The sequence below is a fragment of the Astatotilapia calliptera genome, chromosome 13 (assembly GCF_900246225.1).
Source record: "Astatotilapia calliptera chromosome 13, fAstCal1.2, whole genome shotgun sequence".
Lineage (NCBI taxonomy): Eukaryota > Metazoa > Chordata > Actinopteri > Cichliformes > Cichlidae > Astatotilapia > Astatotilapia calliptera.
Genome location: NC_039314.1, coordinates 251,159 through 271,020, shown reverse-complemented (window position 1 = coordinate 271,020; position 19,862 = coordinate 251,159). Strand labels below are relative to the sequence as shown.

The following is a 19,862-nucleotide window of genomic DNA, read 5'->3' as shown; positions in this document are numbered from 1 at the left end:
TTGGATAGATTTTGGTGTAGAAAAAAATGACAAGAAATGAAAAATGAAAGTTATCTGGTCTTTTTCTTTAAAGAGTAGCCTACTGCAGAGCAGCAACACTGACAAAGACCATCATCACCAATACTGCAGCTAATACAATGATCCAGGAGGAAACTTGAAAAAGCAGGAAAAATGTGACACTGATCAAAATGAATACATCAATTATTGATCAAAGAGAAAATGCATACTAGCACAATGCATTGTTATTGCATCTCAGTTTCTCACCATCACTGATAATCTGACGTCTGCTGGACCTAAGGAATCGTCTCCATCACCTCTCTGTGAGGAGCAGAGAGCACTCGTGCTGCACATCCCACCTGTGTGCTGTGTTTACGTGAACCTGAGAGCACAGCTGTAGTGGTGACAGTGAATGTAGCGTTGGTGTTGGACACACTGACAGTGTTCTACTGTGAGAAGCTGAGGTGTTGTTGTGAGAGTGTTACAGTGGGAGCAGGTCGACCAGTGGCTGAACAGGAAACAACCCACTCTTCAGCAGAGTTTGACTCTCTGACATCAACATGCAGCTCTGTGAAGGATCAGGAGATATTGCAAGGAATATGTTGTTGAAAGGAAATCAGTTTCTAGCACATTTAAACACATTAATGCAAAAGTTCTTACCATAGACTTGGAAGCAGGTTCTACCAGTGAAGGAGCCTTCAGGATAAGTGTTAAACAGACAGTGATAGCATCCTTCATCCTGCTCCGTCACATTCCTGATGACTATGGAGCAGTTCTGTAGTCCAGTGTATTTAAACTTGACTTTATCGTTAAAGCCATCATTCACTCTCTGACCATAGTACTTGCTGTAGGTGGCAACATTTGTCTCCACATCACGTGAGATTTTCTGCCATGTGACCTGAAGGACGTCTTTAGTGTCCAAGAGCTGACAGCTGAATTCAGCATCTTCTCCCACTGCAGCCAGCACAGTCTGCTGTGTTTGGACCACTGCTGTAAAGAGCTGCATGGAGAATAACATGAGTTAGAGATGTGGAACTGAGAGGTATTGATGGGAAGGATTAAACAATAATTCGGGTCATGGAGTAGTCTGTGTTTTAGGCTCAAACAAATTGACATATGGGTACCACTTAAATGTGATGTAGACTATAAATATAAACCTGACACTCATTGTTTCATACTGTATGTTTCAGGGACATTTTCTTTCATCTATAAAAAAAAGTAAGACAATTCAGTTAGCTACCAACTAAACAAAGAAAGTCAGATAGATGTACAGATCGAGTCTATATTGGTTCTGTTGGTCCATGACCAATTCTGGAGGTCTGTACTGCATTTGAACTTTTCCAACAATTTGGAGGTCCAACCATGATTTAAGCTGGACATCAATATGGCGTTCAACATTAGAACCTTGGACTTGATGTATATTTGTTGGACATCATGTAGATATCTATGACAAGTGCAGGGAATTTAAAGGTTTAATTGAGGTCATATTTTTTATTTACAAAATATCAATATTGGGGTTACAAAACAATCCCTTCAGTGGACCAAAAATGAATTATAAAACCCATCACTTCAACATAACCAATACCAGTCCTGGTATTGACTGGTAACTCGTGCTACTGTAGAAATTCCCATTGATTTTCTACATTTTCCCAGAGGCCTCCCCTTCTGTGGATTACTAGTATGTCATTTATTAATTTGTGCCTCAATTATTTCAGATCAGTTATTTCACTGGGGAAGCCCTATATTGCCCACTTTCTAATTTCAGCACAGTTTGATCTTTCTCTTTAGCATGTATGTAACTTTGGTTTGTTGAGATTTTGGCATTACTTCTGTCATAAACATTCTCTCTCAGACATAACTGACTAAGATTTCTGTGGTTACCCAGAACATTTTAATAGACTTTTTGTAATCAATCAGGTCTTCAACCCCTTCTTTTTAAAATAGTGTATAAACCGTATGTATGTGTGAAAGACTGTTAATGTTTTGATAAATTGTTTATTTTAGAACAATTGGTGAGTGTGTTTAGCCACTTCACACTACTACACTTTGCTCTAAACTACATTCCTTCTCTGAACAGTATATATGTGAATGGACTGACGGATCTTTTCATTTCAAATGTTAAATAATTGTCAGTAAACTACTTATGACCTTAATGTCATAGAAAGACTGAAAGACATCCATTGAAAACAGGGTGCAGAAATTTAAGGTGCCAGGCCAATATCCACCACCCTGGAAGTCCTTAACTGAGGGGGACCACATTAGGTCACAGCTGGTGCAGCTCATCACTGGCAGTGTAAGGTTATAACGGCCTTTAGGAAGGATTAGGATAAATCCAGTCATGGCTCAACAAAGACATTCATTTGTTTCATGTTGTTTTCAAAGCGGTCTGGTAAATCCAAATGACCTTTGACAGGTGCCCACATATACTGCGGGCCGAGGGTAATTCAAAACAATGTAGCAATGTACAATTTGCACTAAAACACATATATTGTGTATGTAGTGTGTGACAAAAGAGCAGCTTACCATTTATGGTTACTGAAAGAAATCTCCGTCTGTGGATCGGGTTTCCTTCGAGGCGTGAGCACCTATCAGCAGAGATTGTCCATAACCTATAGAACTCAAAGAAATATTCTCAAGTAACAGTCAAATATGCCATTCTGCGTGTTAGTTACGACGTCGGGAGCAGCTGGGAGAACAAAACGACACAGAGACTGTACGGGTTGCTTTCCCAAAATCAACTCAAAGGTTTATTCATCAGACAACAGTATATATAGAGGAAAAAGGTTCGTCTGTCAACAGATTCTCAGTTCAAACCGGTACAGACCAAATAAGGGAACGTCTTCCTGCCTTGTGAGCAAAGAAGTATCCTTTGTATAGTTTATCAGTTCAGCTACAATTTATGATCATCCCAGCAAAATACACTCCTAGACACAGAATACAGAGTTCTTTCATTAGTGAATTCTGAAACGAACCACCTGGCCTTTAACAAGCTCCTTTCTAAGAGATAAGGAAGGGAGGATGGGAGTAAGGAAGTGATCTCTGTGGCGTTTTCAACCTTGAGGTACCAGCCTGTGATTCTTACACATTAATTCTTAGGTTACAGAGAAAGAGAAAAACAACTAGTAAATGGGCCTTATTGAGTAACAGTTTTCCTGTATAATATCGCTATAAAACAATATCCTGTAAATGCTACCATGGTATCAAAATATCACAACAGTTACAAGAGCCACAATTGCACCGGGTGAAACCTCAACATTACAGAGGTTTCACTCTGGGGGCCTTGAAAGCTGGAGGTTGAACCCATACCCCCTCACCCTTGAAGAACGTTTATCATGGTTTAAGGATTTGTTTTTTATTCAGTGGTCAGACTGGAGAGCACTGCAGCAGGTGTTTAATGAGGTCGATAAGACTATCAAGAGAGACAAGGTCAACTCTTCTTATGAGAATATTAGGAAGCGTCTTGTATATGATCAGCTCGCACATGGCCCGAAGATTGATTTACCTTCTGCCATGTTCAGGCCAAAAATCATCAAAAACCTTGAGGACAGAAAAACAAAAAAACAAAACAAAAGGTAGGTTGTCTCTGTGTGAGAGACGTTGGCATTAAACCCGATATTTTAAAAAAAATGCAATGCGTGGATTTCTTTTACAGACAACATCTGCCATATTGTGGACCGCTCAGAGTCTCCCCCTCCAGCACTGCTAATCCAGACCCCACCGACTCCGCCCCCCTCTCCAGGATGCTCACAGGACTCTGCAGGATCACACCCGTCTGAGGAAACGGAACTCAACATTAAACTCGCAACCTTCCACCTGCTGTCGACGGCACTGAATGAGTATGTGCAGGAGATATGTTATGGATGCCAATCCGGTCACCCCAGCCAGTTACAACACAGTTGCCTGTTTGAGCTGCCTGTGTTTTTCTTCGAGACCTGCTATGATGAGGTGATGGAAAAGCTCCGGACGCCCCGATTCATCCCGGCCATCCGTCTGTTTGTTTGCTCATACAGTGTCAGTGAGGCTGAAGCACAAATCATCAGCACTGCAGAGCGTCTTCTGTGTGAACTGAGATCAGTGCCGCACATTGTTTGCACCACTGATGAGAATGTCGGATACCTGCTAAATACCAATCATCACACCCGCGGAGTTAAATCAGCGCTGCTCCACATGATTGGAAACTACTGGTCTGGGAGACACAAGATTTAATGTACATCTGTTATAAAAACCTTACTGTGCACTACACAGAAAATGAAATAAAAACGTATGCTAACACTTTTTTCTGGTCATTTGTGTTTGTGTTTGGTCAGAGTGATTATGGAAAACACGCTGAGAAAAATATATCCCAACCCTGCACACCCAGGGGGTTTAGGAAGTGTAAAGAAGCTCCGTATCGCTGTCAGTGAGGCAACAGGCTTAAAGCCGTCATTACCTGACGTGGAGCGTTTTTAAAAGGAGATGACACATATACTCTTCATAAACCTGCAAGGATAGAGGACACAGAAATGCAAGGATACAGAAATAGAGTTTTGGTTAACGGGATTGACAAACAGTTTCAAGCTGATTTGGTTGACATGCGTGAATATTCTGCGGATGATGATAATGTTAGGTACTTATTGACATGCATAGATGTGTTTTCTAAGTATGCATGGGTTAGGTGCCTTGAAACCAAGACAGGACAGGCTGTTGCTGAGGCTTTTGGTGATATTCTGGGAGAGGGCCGTGTGCCTGAACAACTCCAAACAGATTTAGGGAAGGAATTTTATAATAAACATTTAAAAAACTAATGGAGCAGCATAACATCACACATTTTTCAACCTTTAGTGAAATGAAATCATGTGTGGTAGAGCGTTTTAACCGCACCTTAAAGGGGAAAATGTGGAAATACTTAACATCAGTTAACTGGCCAAGATATGTTAATGTGATCCAAGATCTTGTACAGTCCTATAACCTGTCTTATCACAGCTCTATCAAAATGACCCCACCGAGGTGTGCAAAGATAATGAGAAAGCAGTCTTTAACACCCTGTACAAAATGAAACCCCAAAAACCGGTGACTTTTAAATTTAATGTGGGCGATACAGAGAGAATATCTAAACTACGAGGCATATTCTGAAAGGGTTACCATCAGACCTACACAGACGAGTACTTTACCATAAAGGAGCGTTTAGGAAGAGACCCTCCCGTATACAAACTAGAGGATCTCACAGGAGCTGCAGTGAAAGGTGTAATTTATGAATACACAGCAGGTGACTATTGACAAAAACAAAAGGTTTCAAATAGAGAAAATACTTGGCAGAAAAAAGAGGACCGAAAAAAGTTAGCGCTGGTCAAATGGCTCGGTTGGCCTTCTCATTTGAAAATCATGGATCCCTGAAAAAGACATCGTTGAAGTGTGATTAACAGAGACGCCGCAGCTCTGCATACTTTCATTCTGCACTAGACAAAGACTGAGGAAGGAAGGAAGGAAGGAAGGAATGGATAAAACGAACAACAACAATGCAGGCTTTTATGTGAGCCTCTTCTCGAATGCTTCAGCACATGTTTATCCAGGCAATAAGAAATCTAATTTTAGAACAAAGCTAGCAAAACCTGTTGTTTTAAATGAACCGTATGAGGTCGGTGTTATAGAATTTCAATACCCAAGACTATGGTTGTCTTTTCCACAATCAGATTCGCGAGTGGAAATTTATGATCCAGTCACAAATGGAGCATTGTCCATAACCGTGATTGAGCTGTCTGTGGGGCATTATGCATCTGTGGCGCAGATAATAAAACATTAAAACATAACACCGACATTAAAACACAATACAGTGAAGTTAGTAACTATGTTAGTGTTATGGGCCCTATAGGGGCACAGTTCTCACATTTAGAGGGAGACTGGCAGGAATCTTAGGATTCAAATCAGAAGACCCGTTTGTACTTCATTATAAAAACACATACGCATCACATCCTGCAGACGTATACGGCGGAAAATAGAACATTTTTATTTATGCAGATATCGTTGATTACCAGCTTGTGGGTGACGCCCATGCGCGGCTATTAAGAGCAATAAATATAACAGACGATGACCGTCGGGGAGCCATTCTTCAATTTGACAGCCCACACTACACACCAGTCTCGAAATCCTTAATCGATGACATAGAAATTGATTTGATAGACGATCAAAATCAACACATACCCTTTTTATACGGGAAGGTGTTTGTCAAACTCCACTTCCGACCCATAAGACACCATTTTTAAAAAATAAGGATGTCTGTCTACAACACAGATGAAGCAAAATATGTAAGATATTATTTAAATCAGGCTGGTGGAGAATTGAATGGTTATATTGGGACCAGCAGGCAATATGGCGCAGGTCTGGGAGGTTTGTTCCGCAGCCTGTTTAGAATTGCTGTACCGTTGTTTAAAAAAGGAGTCAGCATAGTCAAACCCCACCTAAAAAAAAGCTGCATCAGGCATAGTGTCTGATGTGATATCCAACATAACCAAGCCAACATCTACTAAACAGGATGGCAACAGCTTGTATGTGTATACACCCAAACCTTCTAAGACCCCTCCCACTGCACGCATGCGTGATACGCCGCCGCCTAAAAAGCGTAAAACGACAAAAACCTGCCAGGAAAGCCACCAAACGGAGACAACCACGCGGAGTGAAAAGACCCAGAACCAGTCGTTCAAAAACTACAGCATTTGACATCTTCTAAATGGCTCTGTTACACAACCAATCAGAGAATGTCTAAAAACAGAGCTCGATCTTTTTACTGTCCCATACACACAAACGTCCATAGAGAAAACGACCTTTATTGAAATTCCACCAGTTTCTGCAATCACAGACGGAGGTCCAATCAGTTTACATCTCATCGTCCGGAGAGGATTACCTGGATCTAAACGATTCCTATATCTACACACGAGTAAGAATCACAGATGCTGACGGCACAAACTTAGGCAGGGATGATTATGTAACGGAGCGGAAAGGCTGATTTTATTTCCACAGTGTTTTGTGGTTTTTGTTTTTTTGTTTTAAAGGAAGGAAACCTTCCTCAAAACGGGCAGAGCAGTGGAGCCGCCAAGGGAAAGCACACAATTTAAACTGTAAGATTAAAAATATAATTTATTATATTTAAATAGTTAAAAATGTAAAATGAATTAAAACAACCTTGGCCAAGGGGTAACACAGTAAAAATCAATAAAGCATAACATTAAAAGTCCTGTGGCCTGCGCCACGACCTAAAAGTCCCAGGGAGCTAAGAAATCCAGCAGGTGGTGTAACCAAAGGAACCAGCGGAGTCCTCGCCTCCCTCTCGCACTCACGCCCCGATATGCCCGGGTGGGCAGAGCTCTCAACTCCGCCCGCCGCTTCTTTAAAACTGGAAATCGGCACAGCCGTCTCGTGGCTTCCGCTGGTGCTCTCTGCGCGCTGGTGCCTCTGCGCGCTGGTGCCTGCATTAGCCAACTCTAGCCGCCTTAGAAGAAGGGAAAACCCGGCGGCGTCTCGCCGCCCTATCGATGTTTCTGTTCCGGTTGCCACCGCTTTCCTGTGGCACACCAACCGGCACCAGCCCGTCTGGGCTTGTGGCACCGCCACCGCCTGATACCGTTCACTCTCTCAGTCCTCACTCCACCATCAATCTCCTCTCTCTCGTCTCCCATCACTCTTATTGGCCTCCGGGACCTCACAGGTGTGTCGGGTTCATAATCAAGGAGGGGCGGAGACTTTCCAGGACAAGTCACCGATGAATACCATAAAACATGCAATAAAACCAAGAATAGAACACTATACAATATTAAAATATTAAAGAAAGTAAAAACAAAACCAAACATGCACAATAAAAATATCTTAGGTAACTTGTCCCTCTCCACCCCGTGACACAAACGTGGGACTTGTTAATTATCCAGGTTGCACCTTATTTAGTCAGGTAGATGTAAATTTGGGGGATCGCTTGATCAGCCAATCATCCAACACATATCCATACAGAGGCATAATAGAATGTCTTATCAATTATAATAAGCAGACTTTAGACACACAGTTCAGCAGCGCTTTATTCTGTACAGACACAGCCTCGCACATGAATGATACATGTATAGAAGGGGAGAGCCAGGGTCTGGTGACCAGAGGTACTTATACAGCGAATAGCAGTATTGTTGAATTGATTGCTCCTGTACACGCAGACCTGTTTTTTCAAGAAAAATGATTACTTAATGGAATCGATCTGTCGCTGAAATTTGTGCGCTCTAAAGACGAATTTGCTCTCATGACTGGAGCTAACACCGCGTATAAAGTTAAAATCGTCTCTGCCAGCTTATTTGTGAAAAGAATCAGTGTCTCACCAAGTGTCAGGCTGGCACACGGCAAGGCTCTGCATCATGCAAATGCAAAATATGCTGTAGGCAGAGTTTCTTTAAAGACCTTCTCCACACCTGCTGGGGCAAGAATATCAACTAATTTATTTATGGGCAGGTTGCCTAAATTTGTCATCATCGCCTTCGTGGATAACGAAGCTTATCCTGGTTCTTTTACACGTAATCCATTTAATTTTAAAACTGTGATATAGAACTCATGTGTTTATACGCTGATGGACAGTCGTATCCGGCCAAACAATTCCTGTTTCAATCTGGAAGCTGATGAAGGACATTCAGGGAACGTATCATTAGTTCAAACAGGGAGCGTGAGGCTGGAAACCCGTTTCAGAAATCCGCTACCCCGAACAATGAACCTGGTGTGTTACTCTGTATTTGATTCAGTCATCCAAATATCTAATATGAGACAAGTGCTGCTGGACGACTACTAAACATTCAAAATGAATACAATAGAACTAACCAGCATTGTTAAAAGGATTAGTAACAGGGCTCATCTTCTAGGCGTCTTAGCATGTGACCAGCTGCCAACAAAGCCCATCAGATATCCATGCATGGGCATTGTGAATACAGATCCATCAGACTTACCTGGGAAGCACTGGTTGGCGTTCAATATCACAAAAGACAAGCAAGGGCACTTTTTTGACAGCTTCGGTAACTCACCTGATAAGTTTTCACCCGAGATAAAAGTTTTTCTTTTAAAAACACCGCTCGGATATTGTATTCTGGGAGACAGGTTCAGAAGGACTTTTCGGTAACCTGCGGACAACACTGTGTGCTTTTTCTATATCATGTCCAAAAAGGAGCGTCTTATTCAAGAATAATTAATATGTACAGTGATAACCTTGTTTGTAACGATGCAATGGTTTGTCATTTTGTTAACAAAATAAGACCTGTTTCTGCATGTTTTGAAAATAACTTTGATTGTGTGCAGTGCGGATACTGATTCAAGTCACAAATAATAAAAGATAACAGAAGAGAATATCGTTTCATCTGGTATTTATTTTCACCTAATGGTTAAAAACATTATTTAGTAAAAATACAATCTTTAACCATCAGCATAGAGTTCAAAAAGTAGTAAAAAGGGGAAAACTGTCATCTGTTTAACTAAACAATATAGACATAAATAAGAAAAAACACATAAGTAGTAGTATATAAAAAGGGAAACAAATGCGAGGGTAAATGATCTTTTTTTCAAGAATAAGAAAAACAAACAATTTTAAAATTCATTAAAAATCGATCCACCCGCTTCTACTCTGCCTTGATTTTTTATGTGTGGTAAATAAGCTTTGATCGCTCAGTGACCGCTTCTTGTGCAAACCATTTGTTTCCACACTCGGGTCGCCAGTGTTGCCTTTATATTGGCTAATAGTCCTCCTCACCTCAGCATTAGGAAAAGCAGACAGAGACTTTCTCCCTCACTATGTGTTAATAGACCTCTCTGCATTGAATCACACTTGTTATTAATCTCTGTCTCTCTTCCACAGCATGCCTCTTGTCCCATCTTCGTTCTCTCACCCCAACCACTCCTGGCAGATGGCCGCCCCTCACTGAGCCTGTTACTGCCGGCGCTTCCTCCTTGTTAAAAGGGAGTTTTTTTCCACTGTCGCCAATGTGCTTGCTCATAGGGGGTCATATGATTGTTGGGTTTTTCTCCTTGTGTATATTATTTTAGAGTCTACCTTACAAAGTAAAGCACCTTGAGCCGACTGTTGTTGTGATTTGGTGCTGTATCAATAAAACTGAAGTGAATTGAAATAACATAAAAGGACATAATGCTGCAGGTTGGCTTTCTTTCTTTTCTGATTCACCAGTTTGTATGCATCTTTTCACAGGAGTGACCTAAGGACAGCTGTAGCCTACCCTTATTTACTTATATAATGAACAACATATAGTGTAATGTAGTGTAAAATAGAGTGTTTTCTTTTAATTTAATGACATAAAGCAGGGATCAAATGTTTCCATGGTGACTGTTTTAGAATTGTGTATTTTTAAATCTGCATCAGACTTGAAAAAGAGCTCATCTGTGCAAGAAAAACCATCAAGTCAGGAGTATTTTCATATCTACATTTGATCTTACACAAGTTTTGAAGAGTTTTGGAAAGTTTCTCTTCCCCAACTGTGATAGAACAGCAGCGTTTTAATGGAAGCCAGTAAAGGGATCTACAAACCCATCAGGGCATGTGACACTTTTTGTTTTTACTGCATTTTTGAAGAATTTGATGTAGTTTTAAAAAGCTGACAAACTGAGAATCAATTTAAGTTACAATGAGTAATTTCTTATTTCTTTGACAGGTGCTGTTCAACACACCCATATATAACACAGCTGTGGAGATCTGCTGGTATCTACCAGGTTACAGGGCTCAGGTAAGACCCAGATCCATCCAAACCAAAACTGAGATAAAATGTCAGGTGATTTCTGAAGACCTGGGACTGATGCTGATTAAATGTCTCCTTTTATTTTTAGATTGCAATGATGATGGAATTCCTCAGACTTCAGAAGGAAAACCAAATACCATCAAGCCTCACTGCAGAAGATATGGGAGATCTTTTGGTGGAGAGGAGCAAAGAGACAGTCAGAGAGCAGTGAGTTACTGTGACACCTACAGACCATCCACCTCACACCTGAAACTGTTTGTGCTGAAGTGTAAATGCTGAGAGAAAACCTCTCTTTTGTTTTCTTTTGAAGACTTTGGGAGTTTGAATTGGAGGGTTTGGAAGAAACAGAAGCCAAACCTCTTCTGAAACTGGTAAGACTAGAAAACTCACAAGAGTTTTAGTCATTTGGAGATCTTTTTTTTTTTTTTTACTACAATCACATAACCTCTCAACAAAACTGCAATGTAAACATGCTTTCTGTTTCAGGTGTGGGCAGTGAACACAATAAATAAAATGAGGGACATCGAGTTTCAAGCCCGGATGCTGCTGGAATTTCCAGAGGCCATACCTCCTAAATTTCAGTGAGTCACCTCTGACATAAAATCATTAACAGTCCAGCTACAGTATTTCAAAATTTCTGTTATTTTTTTAAATAGGTGTAAAAGATCATTCTTATAACTTTATTTTGCAGAACACCTAAGCTCCTCAGCAATGTCAGGAAGTACATTGACCTCCTTAAAGAGAGGCAGCAGGACGCACAAACCTCCAAACTGTTCACTGCAACAGACGTGGTGATAGAGGTGGTTCCCCATGTCCTGCATGGCTTCTGGAAGCTTCCTTCTTACCCCCTACTGAACATGTCCTCCCAAAAATTGAGCATCCTCTCCACCAGTGTGACAAAGGCCACTTTGGATCGAGTGTCCAAATCTCTCCTAACAACGGAAAACCAGGCCATCTTCTCAAGGTCCATCAGAGATGACATGGTGCAAAGTATCCTGTCTGAAGTCAGAGAGAAATATTCAGAAAAGATTCTGCTGAGCCACATTGCAAACTTTGCACCAGGACTACTCAGGGCAATTTCTGATGTAGCAAAGACGAGCATATGCCAGATCTTCCAGCCCCCTTGTGAAAGTCCAGTAGTGTCTGATGTTCTTCCAACTAAAGAACCTCATCCTGAAGGTCTGCTGAAGTCAGATGTTCTTCCCACTTCCCAACCTCCAGTTGAAAGTTCACGAATTGCTGATATTTTTTCCACTCACGAACCTCCTTCCAAAAGTTCAACAAAGGCTGATGTTTTTCCAGCTAAAGAATCTGCTCATGAAAATCTGCTGAAGTCAGATGTTGTTCCTACTAAAGAACCAAAAGGACCTGATCGTGAACGTGTTCTGAAGTCAGATATTCTCCCTACTAAAGAACCACAAGAACCTGCTTGTGAAAGTGTTCTGAAGTCAGGTGTTCTTCCTACTAAAGAACCACACGAACCTGCTCCTGAACGTGTTCTAAAGTCAGATGTTCTTCTTACTTCCGAACCTCCTTTTGAAAGTTCAACAAAGGCTGATGTTCTTCCGACTAAAGAGCCTGCTTGTAAAAATCTGCTGAAGCCAGATGTTGTTCCTCCTAAAGAACCTCAAGAACCTGCTTGGGAAAGTGTTCTGAAGTCAGATGTTCTTCCTACTTCCGAACCTCTTTTTGAAAGTTCAACAATGGCTGATATTCTTCCCACTGGAGAACCCGCTCGTGGAAGTCTGCCAAAGTCAGATGTTCCAGATGTTCATCCTACTAAAGAACCTCTCATTGAAAGTTCATCAAAGGCTGATGTTCTTCCTACTAAAGAGCCTGCTTCTGAAAGTCTGGCAACGTCTGATGATCTTCCTAGTGAGGAACTCCCTTCTGTATGTCTATCCATGTCTGAGCCAGTTGTCTCTTTTACTAATAATTCAGAGAAGTCTGACAACATTAAAATCAAGGAGAAAAAGGAGAAAAAGAAGAAAAAAAAGGGCTTCTGCCAAAAATTCAGAGCCCTGTTCTGTTGTTGCTTCAGACCCCAAGAAACTGACTGATTTTGAGAATCCAATCTGTTTGTTCTAACTCTACAAAATCAAATAAAATGATTAATCAATATTTTTTCCACGAGTCTGCATCTATGATTAAAGAATATTTTTCCTTCAGATGTTTATAAGGGTTCTCAAAATACCTCCACAAGTCCAACAATTGTTAACATATTAGTGTTGTTATCTTTAAGAGAATCTGAACTTATTCTTACTCTTAACATATCAACAGCAGTAACTGAAACCTGGAAATGAAAAAAAAATTACCAACAATTATTAACATTGCTTCACATCTTTGTTTAGTAATGGCCCAGATACACATTGGCATATAGCAGGACCTCAGTGTTTATGAGTATTCTTCCAGACTTAGGAATATTAATAAAAGGAGCATCTACATGCCCCAAAGCTGATGAGAACCACACATGTCTTCCAACATCCTCAGATTTGTGTTTTACAATTAAGAGGAACTTTGCATAATGTTTGTATGCTCAAATCCTCAAAGGTCTATTATTTTTCATAGTTTGTCCTTTCAACCAAAGTTAAAAACTTCTGCGGACATCAGCAGTTTATTCTTTTGCAATCAAACTCTTAAAATTAGAACATTTCCACCAAACCTGGGTGGGTGCTGGAGCTCCAGGAAGGAAAACTCAGAAGAGGAGGAAAAACAGTCCAAAGAAACAGTTCAGGAGGCCAACCGCATGGCCATCAACTGAGACAATTCAGTTCAGGAGGCGTTTCTCCCATTGAAAATGCTACGTCCAGGTGAACAGAATCACCCTTTTGGGATTTCTACCACGTATTTATCACTAGATTTACTAAACCTGCGCAAATTTGCGTAACTTCCCTAAACCCAACACCCCCTAGAATTACTGGCTTTTTTATTTTCTGGTGCAAGTCCCGAGGTGTTAATCACCCCTGCTGAGATTTTCACAGGTCGTCAGCTCATTTCTCCTCCAGCTTTTGTTGTGCAAACCACCCATTATCCTTGAGGCCTGGCACATTTGCATTTGCTCACTCAGAGTTGCTCAGATCCAAGTCAGGCCAAACCTCTGTGTTACGGCTTTCAGAAATGCCTGCTGTATCTATACAAAATATCCCACACATTGACTGACCTGCAAATATAAAAGACACACATTCACACCTTCCTTGACTCTCAGCACAGATCTTCCATTGTTCCATTGTCACTGTGTATGTGAGGGAGTGGCATTGCTTGACTACAGCACAGTGCTGTGCATAAAAGCAGACCGACCCAGACGGGAGAATCATTTCTTGTTCGCATTTCTGAGAACGCACATCAGGATGGCCTCCGTATCACTGCCACGCAGGAAGAACCTCTCCGCGCAACAGGCTTTGGCTTTGCTTCAGAAAATGGACGAAGCAGATTCTGATGGAGGAGAGGTTTCATTTGTCCAGCAGGCCACTGATACCTCCTCAGAAGAATCTGAAAAGGAGACGGAACAAGAACCCAACATGCTGATGTAGCCAGATGGGCTACTCGCCTTCCGTTTTTTCTTCTCTCATTCTCTCTCGCTCGCTCTACCACCCTCGCTCTCTTTCCGCTGCACTCGCTCCTTGTATCAGGTGATCGGGTTAATTGGGAACCCACCTGCACATTGATTGCAGGGCGGCGCTAGCCCGTATAAAGCTAAGCCGATGTTTTGTTGGATTAATCCCTCCTGAGCTTCTGGTGCGATACAGCAGTAAATGCTGGCGTACTGCGACGGACTGGATCCTATTATACAACAGAAAGGACAAAGTGTGGCTCTAACAGCTGTTGAACGCACACAGACTGTGATGTTCTCCACACGTCACCCATCGCTCTGCACTTTTCGAGCATCCAACTGTTTTTCTGCTACATAACATCACTGCAGGAGAAAAACAACGGACAGACAGACAGCACAGTGTGACACGAGCAGGTCAGACCACCTGTGTGATCTCATGAGTCTGTGAGGATATGAGGCATCTTATGGTATCAAAGCCCTGGAGTCTGTCAAACATGGCTACATGTAAACACTGCTACATGTTAGGTGAGCTAACATTTAACTGACTGCACTTTTTTTCAGTCTCAGTTTAGGTCATTTATGTCCTTACTGCGAATCACTGAAAGGCAAAGCTGGCTTTTATCGCTCTGATGTTACGCACATCATGCAGCACAGATTCATCTCTGATCACAAGACTCATGTTTCAAAATAAAAGCGAGCTAAGGCTTGAAAAGAGGACGACGACTTCATGACAATCGCAGAGAAAAGAGCAACGAAACGATTTAAAACTTGATGAAAATGTTTTCTCTCACTGAAAACTAGCAAATCCTAATAAACAGCATGACTGGCCCTCTGCTGTGAGGGGGCTTCAGTGGAGATGACTTCTGCTACAGCGACCTTCCTGCTACCGGATGGTCACATGATAACGATCAACGTTATGACAAAAATCAAATAAATGTCGAAAAAACAAAGACAAAACTGATCGGTGGTAAGGATGAACTCATTTGAAACCTCAAGCTAACGGCCATTTTTTCTTCTCATTACAAACTGCACCTGTTGTCTTTTGTCATCACAAAATAAGCATATCATTCATTCACTCCAAAAAAAACCCAAAACAAAACAAAATAAACAAGAAACTTAATATTTACAAATATTTTGTCTGTTTTTTTTCTTACACTTAAAAATGTACAGCTCTGATCTTCTTCCAGATGTTTCGACTCCATCCGTCTCCCAGTTTGGTATTTTCTTCTCTGTCCAGTGACCTCAGAGTGAGCGCTGAATGTGCCACAATGGCGCCCTCTAGTGTTAGCTTATAAAACAGACAAGGAGAAAGAACAGAGCCGAATGAAAGGACTCGTTTGTGTTCTCTCCTCTGCTGTAGCTGTGTGGTGCTGAGGTTAACTACACAACCCCTCGCCACCTCCTTATACACAGAAGTGAGTACAAAAGGGTTCGTACGGACGCATCAGCCGGCCGTCCTTCTGCTCGACACTGTTAGCTGAAAGATGATCGGATCATCCTCTGTCCTGTATTTAAGGCTGAGAGTCTTTGTCCAGTCTCTTTTCCACAGCTACTGTCCACAGCACTGATCCACCTGCAGCACAGCCCCACTCAGTTGTTTTATGATTTACTTTGTGCACGTTTCCCTTCCACTGAGCTTACAAAACCTCTGACAGGAGAAGTCAGGCATGTGTTTCCCCCACCTCCCCTTTTAGGCAGTAATAAAATAGAAAACAAACAATCAAACAGGCTAAAGCTAGAGCACAAGCAAAGACAGCACCGGTGACTAAGTTCTCCCATACTGGACGTACGCTACCACGTGGGCTCAAACAGCAGCACATCAGCTCAGTTTACATACTGTTGACATCTTCATCAGAGGATCAGCAGGGAGCGCTGCTGAGCTGCAGTCGTCTCCACCAGAGTGACGGAGCAGGAATCACAAACAGCACAAACCCACCGTGTTGTTTCCACCCTGTTCAGGAGATCTGAGCCCCCATCCCTTTTTTTCATGTTGCAGCTCTGCACTGCAGGCCCTGAACGCCTCCCGGTTACCCTCAGTGTGCTTAGAGTTTAATTTACAACCGACGAGCTCACAGATCATCTGCAGGCAGGTGAACGAACCCTTAATGTGAGGATAATAGCAGAGCTGAGCTGAGGTCAGAAATAGTCAGGAACGGTGTCGACACAGTGAAGTCAGCTGTTTGGGAATTTGTCTGATTATCAGTTTGGGGGGGGGTCGGTGTTAAATAACAAAGGCGGTGTAGGATGGAGAGAGGAGGAGGGAGGGAGCAGTGATGATATGAAGTCAGAATACACATGTGGCAGACATAAGGGGGTCAGACAGGAGCAGCATCAGTCTCTGCTCTGTTTTGTTAATAACGTAGAAAAATAATTTTGTACAATCAAGCTACATCGACGGACGCTTTACCTCACGTACCCTAAAATGAAAAAGTAGTGACAGTAAGACGGAGGCTGCACATGACACCATGACTGAGTTCACAGCTGTTGCTTTGATTCTAACGTTTAAGACTTTTGGCATCGACTCCGTTTTAATAAATGAGTGCTGGGAGGCGTCGTTTGACTTCAGGAGCTCCTGCAATGCTCCTGCGATGCTCCTGCGATGCTCCTGCGATGCTCCTGCGATGCTCCTGCGATGCTCCTGCGATGCTCTTACTCTGCGGGAGAAAACCTAAAACCAAAAGTAGCAAACATGGAGCGATATGACTCGTTTAGATTTTGGGAAACGTGCATCGACAGGTACAGTGTCCTTTTCCCCGCGTCTTTAAAAATAATTCATGCATAGATCCCCCACTGAGAAAACCCTTTTATATACTTTCTCCTTTGTACACATTTTATATAGAACTATATATAATATCATTTCTCTATATCTATATTTTCAGAAAAATTCTTTCCACACAATAAAAAACAACAATTTAACAAATGCTTCAAACAAAACAACAAAAAGAGAGAAGATGGAAGAAAGAAAATCACGACTGAGGCCAGTTTGGCACTTTGTCATGAGAACATGACAGAACTCTGTTAGTTGACGGTAAATAGCGAAACTCTATTTTTCTTTGGTTTTTCTTCTCCCTCGATGAGAAATGAAACACAGCAGTACTTACTTGGCACCTAAAAATGCTGGTCGAATGAAAGATATCAGTGTTTTCATAGTTATATGTTTAGTGTACGCCTCCCCCTCCAGACTGCTCAGCAGATCGGGAATTTTTAGAGAAGAGCAGGAGGGAGGCGTGTCAAATGAGAGGAAGAGAGCAGTAATAAAACACGGATGTAGAAAAGAGAAGCATAATGTGCACATAACACACAGGAGATGGAAAAAGAGATGATGCCAACATAAAAAAGAGAAAACAGCGAGGAGCGAGAGAGCATTCGTCCCTTTGACAAATGTTGGAGGTCTTGAGCCTGGAAACAGCAGACCGTCTTTGAAAACAGTATCTTTGAAAGATCTGAGTCACCCACCCCAAACTGCTCATCTGCTGCTGGACACTTCAGTTGCACCTCCACATGCCACCAGTGGAGGGAGCTGCCAAGTTTCACAGCACATGACGCAGCAGGTGTAGTTGCTTTTGGAGAAAGAAGAGAATAAGAGGACAGAACGAAGGCCCACGTCTAGAGGCCTCCCTTCCAGAGCGGTAGCAGAGCCAGTGTTCCTGGTCCCTAGGTGGCGCTGTGTCGGGCCTGTCCCTACTATACCCTGGTGGTGGAGTGGGGGTGGGGCAGGGTGTTGTTGTGGCCGGTGGAGGGGAATGTGTTGAAGGTGTGAAGAGGCTGCATGCTGGTGATGGTGCTGGGGATCACGGTGATGGTGTTTGGCTTCATCAGCGGCACGTTGTCGGGGGCGCGGCGCAGCGCCAGGGTGTAGTCGGGAGGGCAGGCGGGCCGCAGGATGTTGTGGGGTCGCAGGGGCTCCATGTCGTGGTGAGCGTCGTGCTCCCAGTCCTTCATCTGCAGGGACATGATCTCCTCCTCCTGGCTGTGAGCCAGGTCGTTGGCGGGGCCGCCCCGCTGAGGGGACAGCCGGTGCCGGCGCATCTCGTGCCGCTTGTCACGCTTGTAGTAAAGGGCGGCGAAGGCCAGGATGTTGAGGAAGAAGAGCGACGCTCCAACTGCAACTGTCACGCTCAGTTCGGTGGAGTAGTCGCGGGTGTGTCTGGGAAAGAGGTCCTGGGGCGGGCGCTCTGAGCCCTCGGGCTCAGGATCTGATGGGAAGGTAGGGTAAGGATGACGAGTGGTTCGAGGAACATTGTTTCTGGGCCTCATGGTGCCGGGGTCACGGCCTGCGGGGGAGCGCGTAGTGGTGGGAAAGAGCACGTCGTGCAGGCTGTGAAGATGAGGGACTAATTCCAGCCAAAAGGCCACTTTGTTAGCTCTGTAGTTGTCTCTGACACGAGGTTTCAAACCGATGTGAAGGTACTGCTTGTCCTTCCAGTTGAACTTGGTCCAGATGACCTCCTCGAAGCGGTTGGGCTTGGTATGAATGAACTTGGTGTCCTGAGGGACGGGCAGGTTGGGGTCCCTGGTGGAGCATAAAGGTTAAACGTTTCAGTTCAAAGTTATATTCAGTCTCCATTATAAGTAACATGTGGCATCAATACACTGAATACAGACAGGAGGCCCATTCTCTGTGCAACCTTTAAACTATCTAAGACCAACCGGCTGCTCTGGGATCTGAATGCTTTTGGTGAACCAGTATGTTCAATTCTTCAAAGCCACACGGGAATTAAACTAGCAACCCAGATTCAAGTATTCAAGATGACTAGAAGGCTATCAGTGAACATACAGTAACGTGTACAGTTTACACTACTGTGACATGAGGCCTACCCAGTCTTTGCGAAGTTAGTCCAGTAAGTCATGACCACAGCGCTCAGCATCACATCGTTCTTGGAGAAGTTGCACGGGAACAGGTCCGTGGCACCGATCATCGGTACGCCGAACACGTAAGGTATCTCGTCTCCGTGCGCGGCGTCGGCCCACTCGGGCCGCGTCTCGGTTTGGCAGTGGTGGTAGAACGTGTAAAAGTAAACTGGGGACTGAAACTCAGCATGGAGTTTGGCAGTGGCCACAGCTGGTGCCACCCACTGGTGGTCCGTAAACAGGAAGCGAGTGAGAAATCTAGAGAGGAAAAAAAAGTCTTTCAGATAACAGAAGGAGTGACAGGCAGCAGAGAGGAAGCATGACTGCATTATCCAAACATGTCTGTACTGTGACTGTGGTCCGGCTGTGAGGGGTTCGCAGGCCGATCTGTCAGAAACACCGACACTGAGATTGGGAGCCCACTACCTGGGGGATGATAGCATTACTGCCCACAGAGCCTCAAAGGTTAAGGCGCAGACACGCCGTGATGTGGATGAGTGGCTCTCTTTAGCACGCTTGTCTTGTTTGATGCACTTCACTGGGCTCACATGTTACTGATTCCATTCTTTACTCGCATGTTTTAAACGCTTAAAGCACTTTCACAGGTTTTTATATTCTTTTGAAAATTCATGTGAACTCAAGCTGTCAGAATTGTAATGTAAGCTTTGATAATTGTCCACATTTGTCATTTTGACGATTATCCGTTTATTTTAATGAATACAGCAAACAGA

At 43.0% G+C, this 19,862-nt stretch overlaps 3 protein-coding genes across 3 annotated transcripts; 1 reads left to right on the top strand and 2 right to left on the bottom strand.

Annotated features, from left to right (window-relative positions):
- Positions 1-293: 293 nt before the first annotated feature.
- On the bottom strand, positions 294-2,627 carry LOC113035152 (OX-2 membrane glycoprotein-like). The gene is given in 3 exon segments (XM_026190503.1): positions 294-565; positions 658-997; positions 2,521-2,627. Coding segments are annotated over 3 exon segments (615 nt in total). The 5' UTR covers positions 2,524-2,627.
- A 7,603-nt stretch (positions 2,628-10,230) lies between these two features.
- On the top strand, positions 10,231-12,797 carry LOC113035148 (uncharacterized). Its single transcript, XM_026190496.1, has 6 exons — positions 10,231-10,530; positions 10,647-10,718; positions 10,819-10,937; positions 11,041-11,101; positions 11,217-11,311; positions 11,422-12,797. Exons 1-6 carry the CDS (start codon positions 10,495-10,497, stop codon positions 12,788-12,790), a joined length of 1,752 nt encoding a protein of 583 aa, XP_026046281.1. The 5' UTR covers positions 10,231-10,494; the 3' UTR covers positions 12,791-12,797.
- A 4,415-nt stretch (positions 12,798-17,212) lies between these two features.
- LOC113035364 (neuroligin-2-like) lies at positions 17,213-19,574 on the bottom strand. The gene is made up of 3 exons (XM_026190898.1): positions 19,558-19,574; positions 19,099-19,389; positions 17,213-18,793 (listed from the first exon to the last, which is right to left on the bottom strand). The coding sequence occupies exons 1-3, from the start codon at positions 19,572-19,574 to the stop codon at positions 17,965-17,967; spliced, it is 1,137 nt and encodes a 378-aa protein (XP_026046683.1). The 3' UTR covers positions 17,213-17,964.
- Between the last annotated feature and the right edge of the window lie 288 nt (positions 19,575-19,862).

Bases quoted from the DNA above. Each gene is read 5' to 3' on its own strand.
- LOC113035148 (XM_026190496.1), top strand. From the start codon at position 10,495: ATGGAAGCCAGTAAAGGGATCTACAAACCCATCAGG. The intron at 11,102-11,216 runs GTAAGACTAGAA...TTTCTGTTTCAG, and splicing joins CCAAACCTCTTCTGAAACTG to GTGTGGGCAGTGAACACAAT. The intron at 11,312-11,421 runs GTGAGTCACCTC...TTTATTTTGCAG, and splicing joins GCCATACCTCCTAAATTTCA to AACACCTAAGCTCCTCAGCA.
- LOC113035364 (XM_026190898.1), bottom strand. The intron at 18,794-19,098 runs GTAGGCCTCATG...ATGCTCCACCAG, and splicing joins ACTAACTTCGCAAAGACTGG to GGACCCCAACCTGCCCGTCC.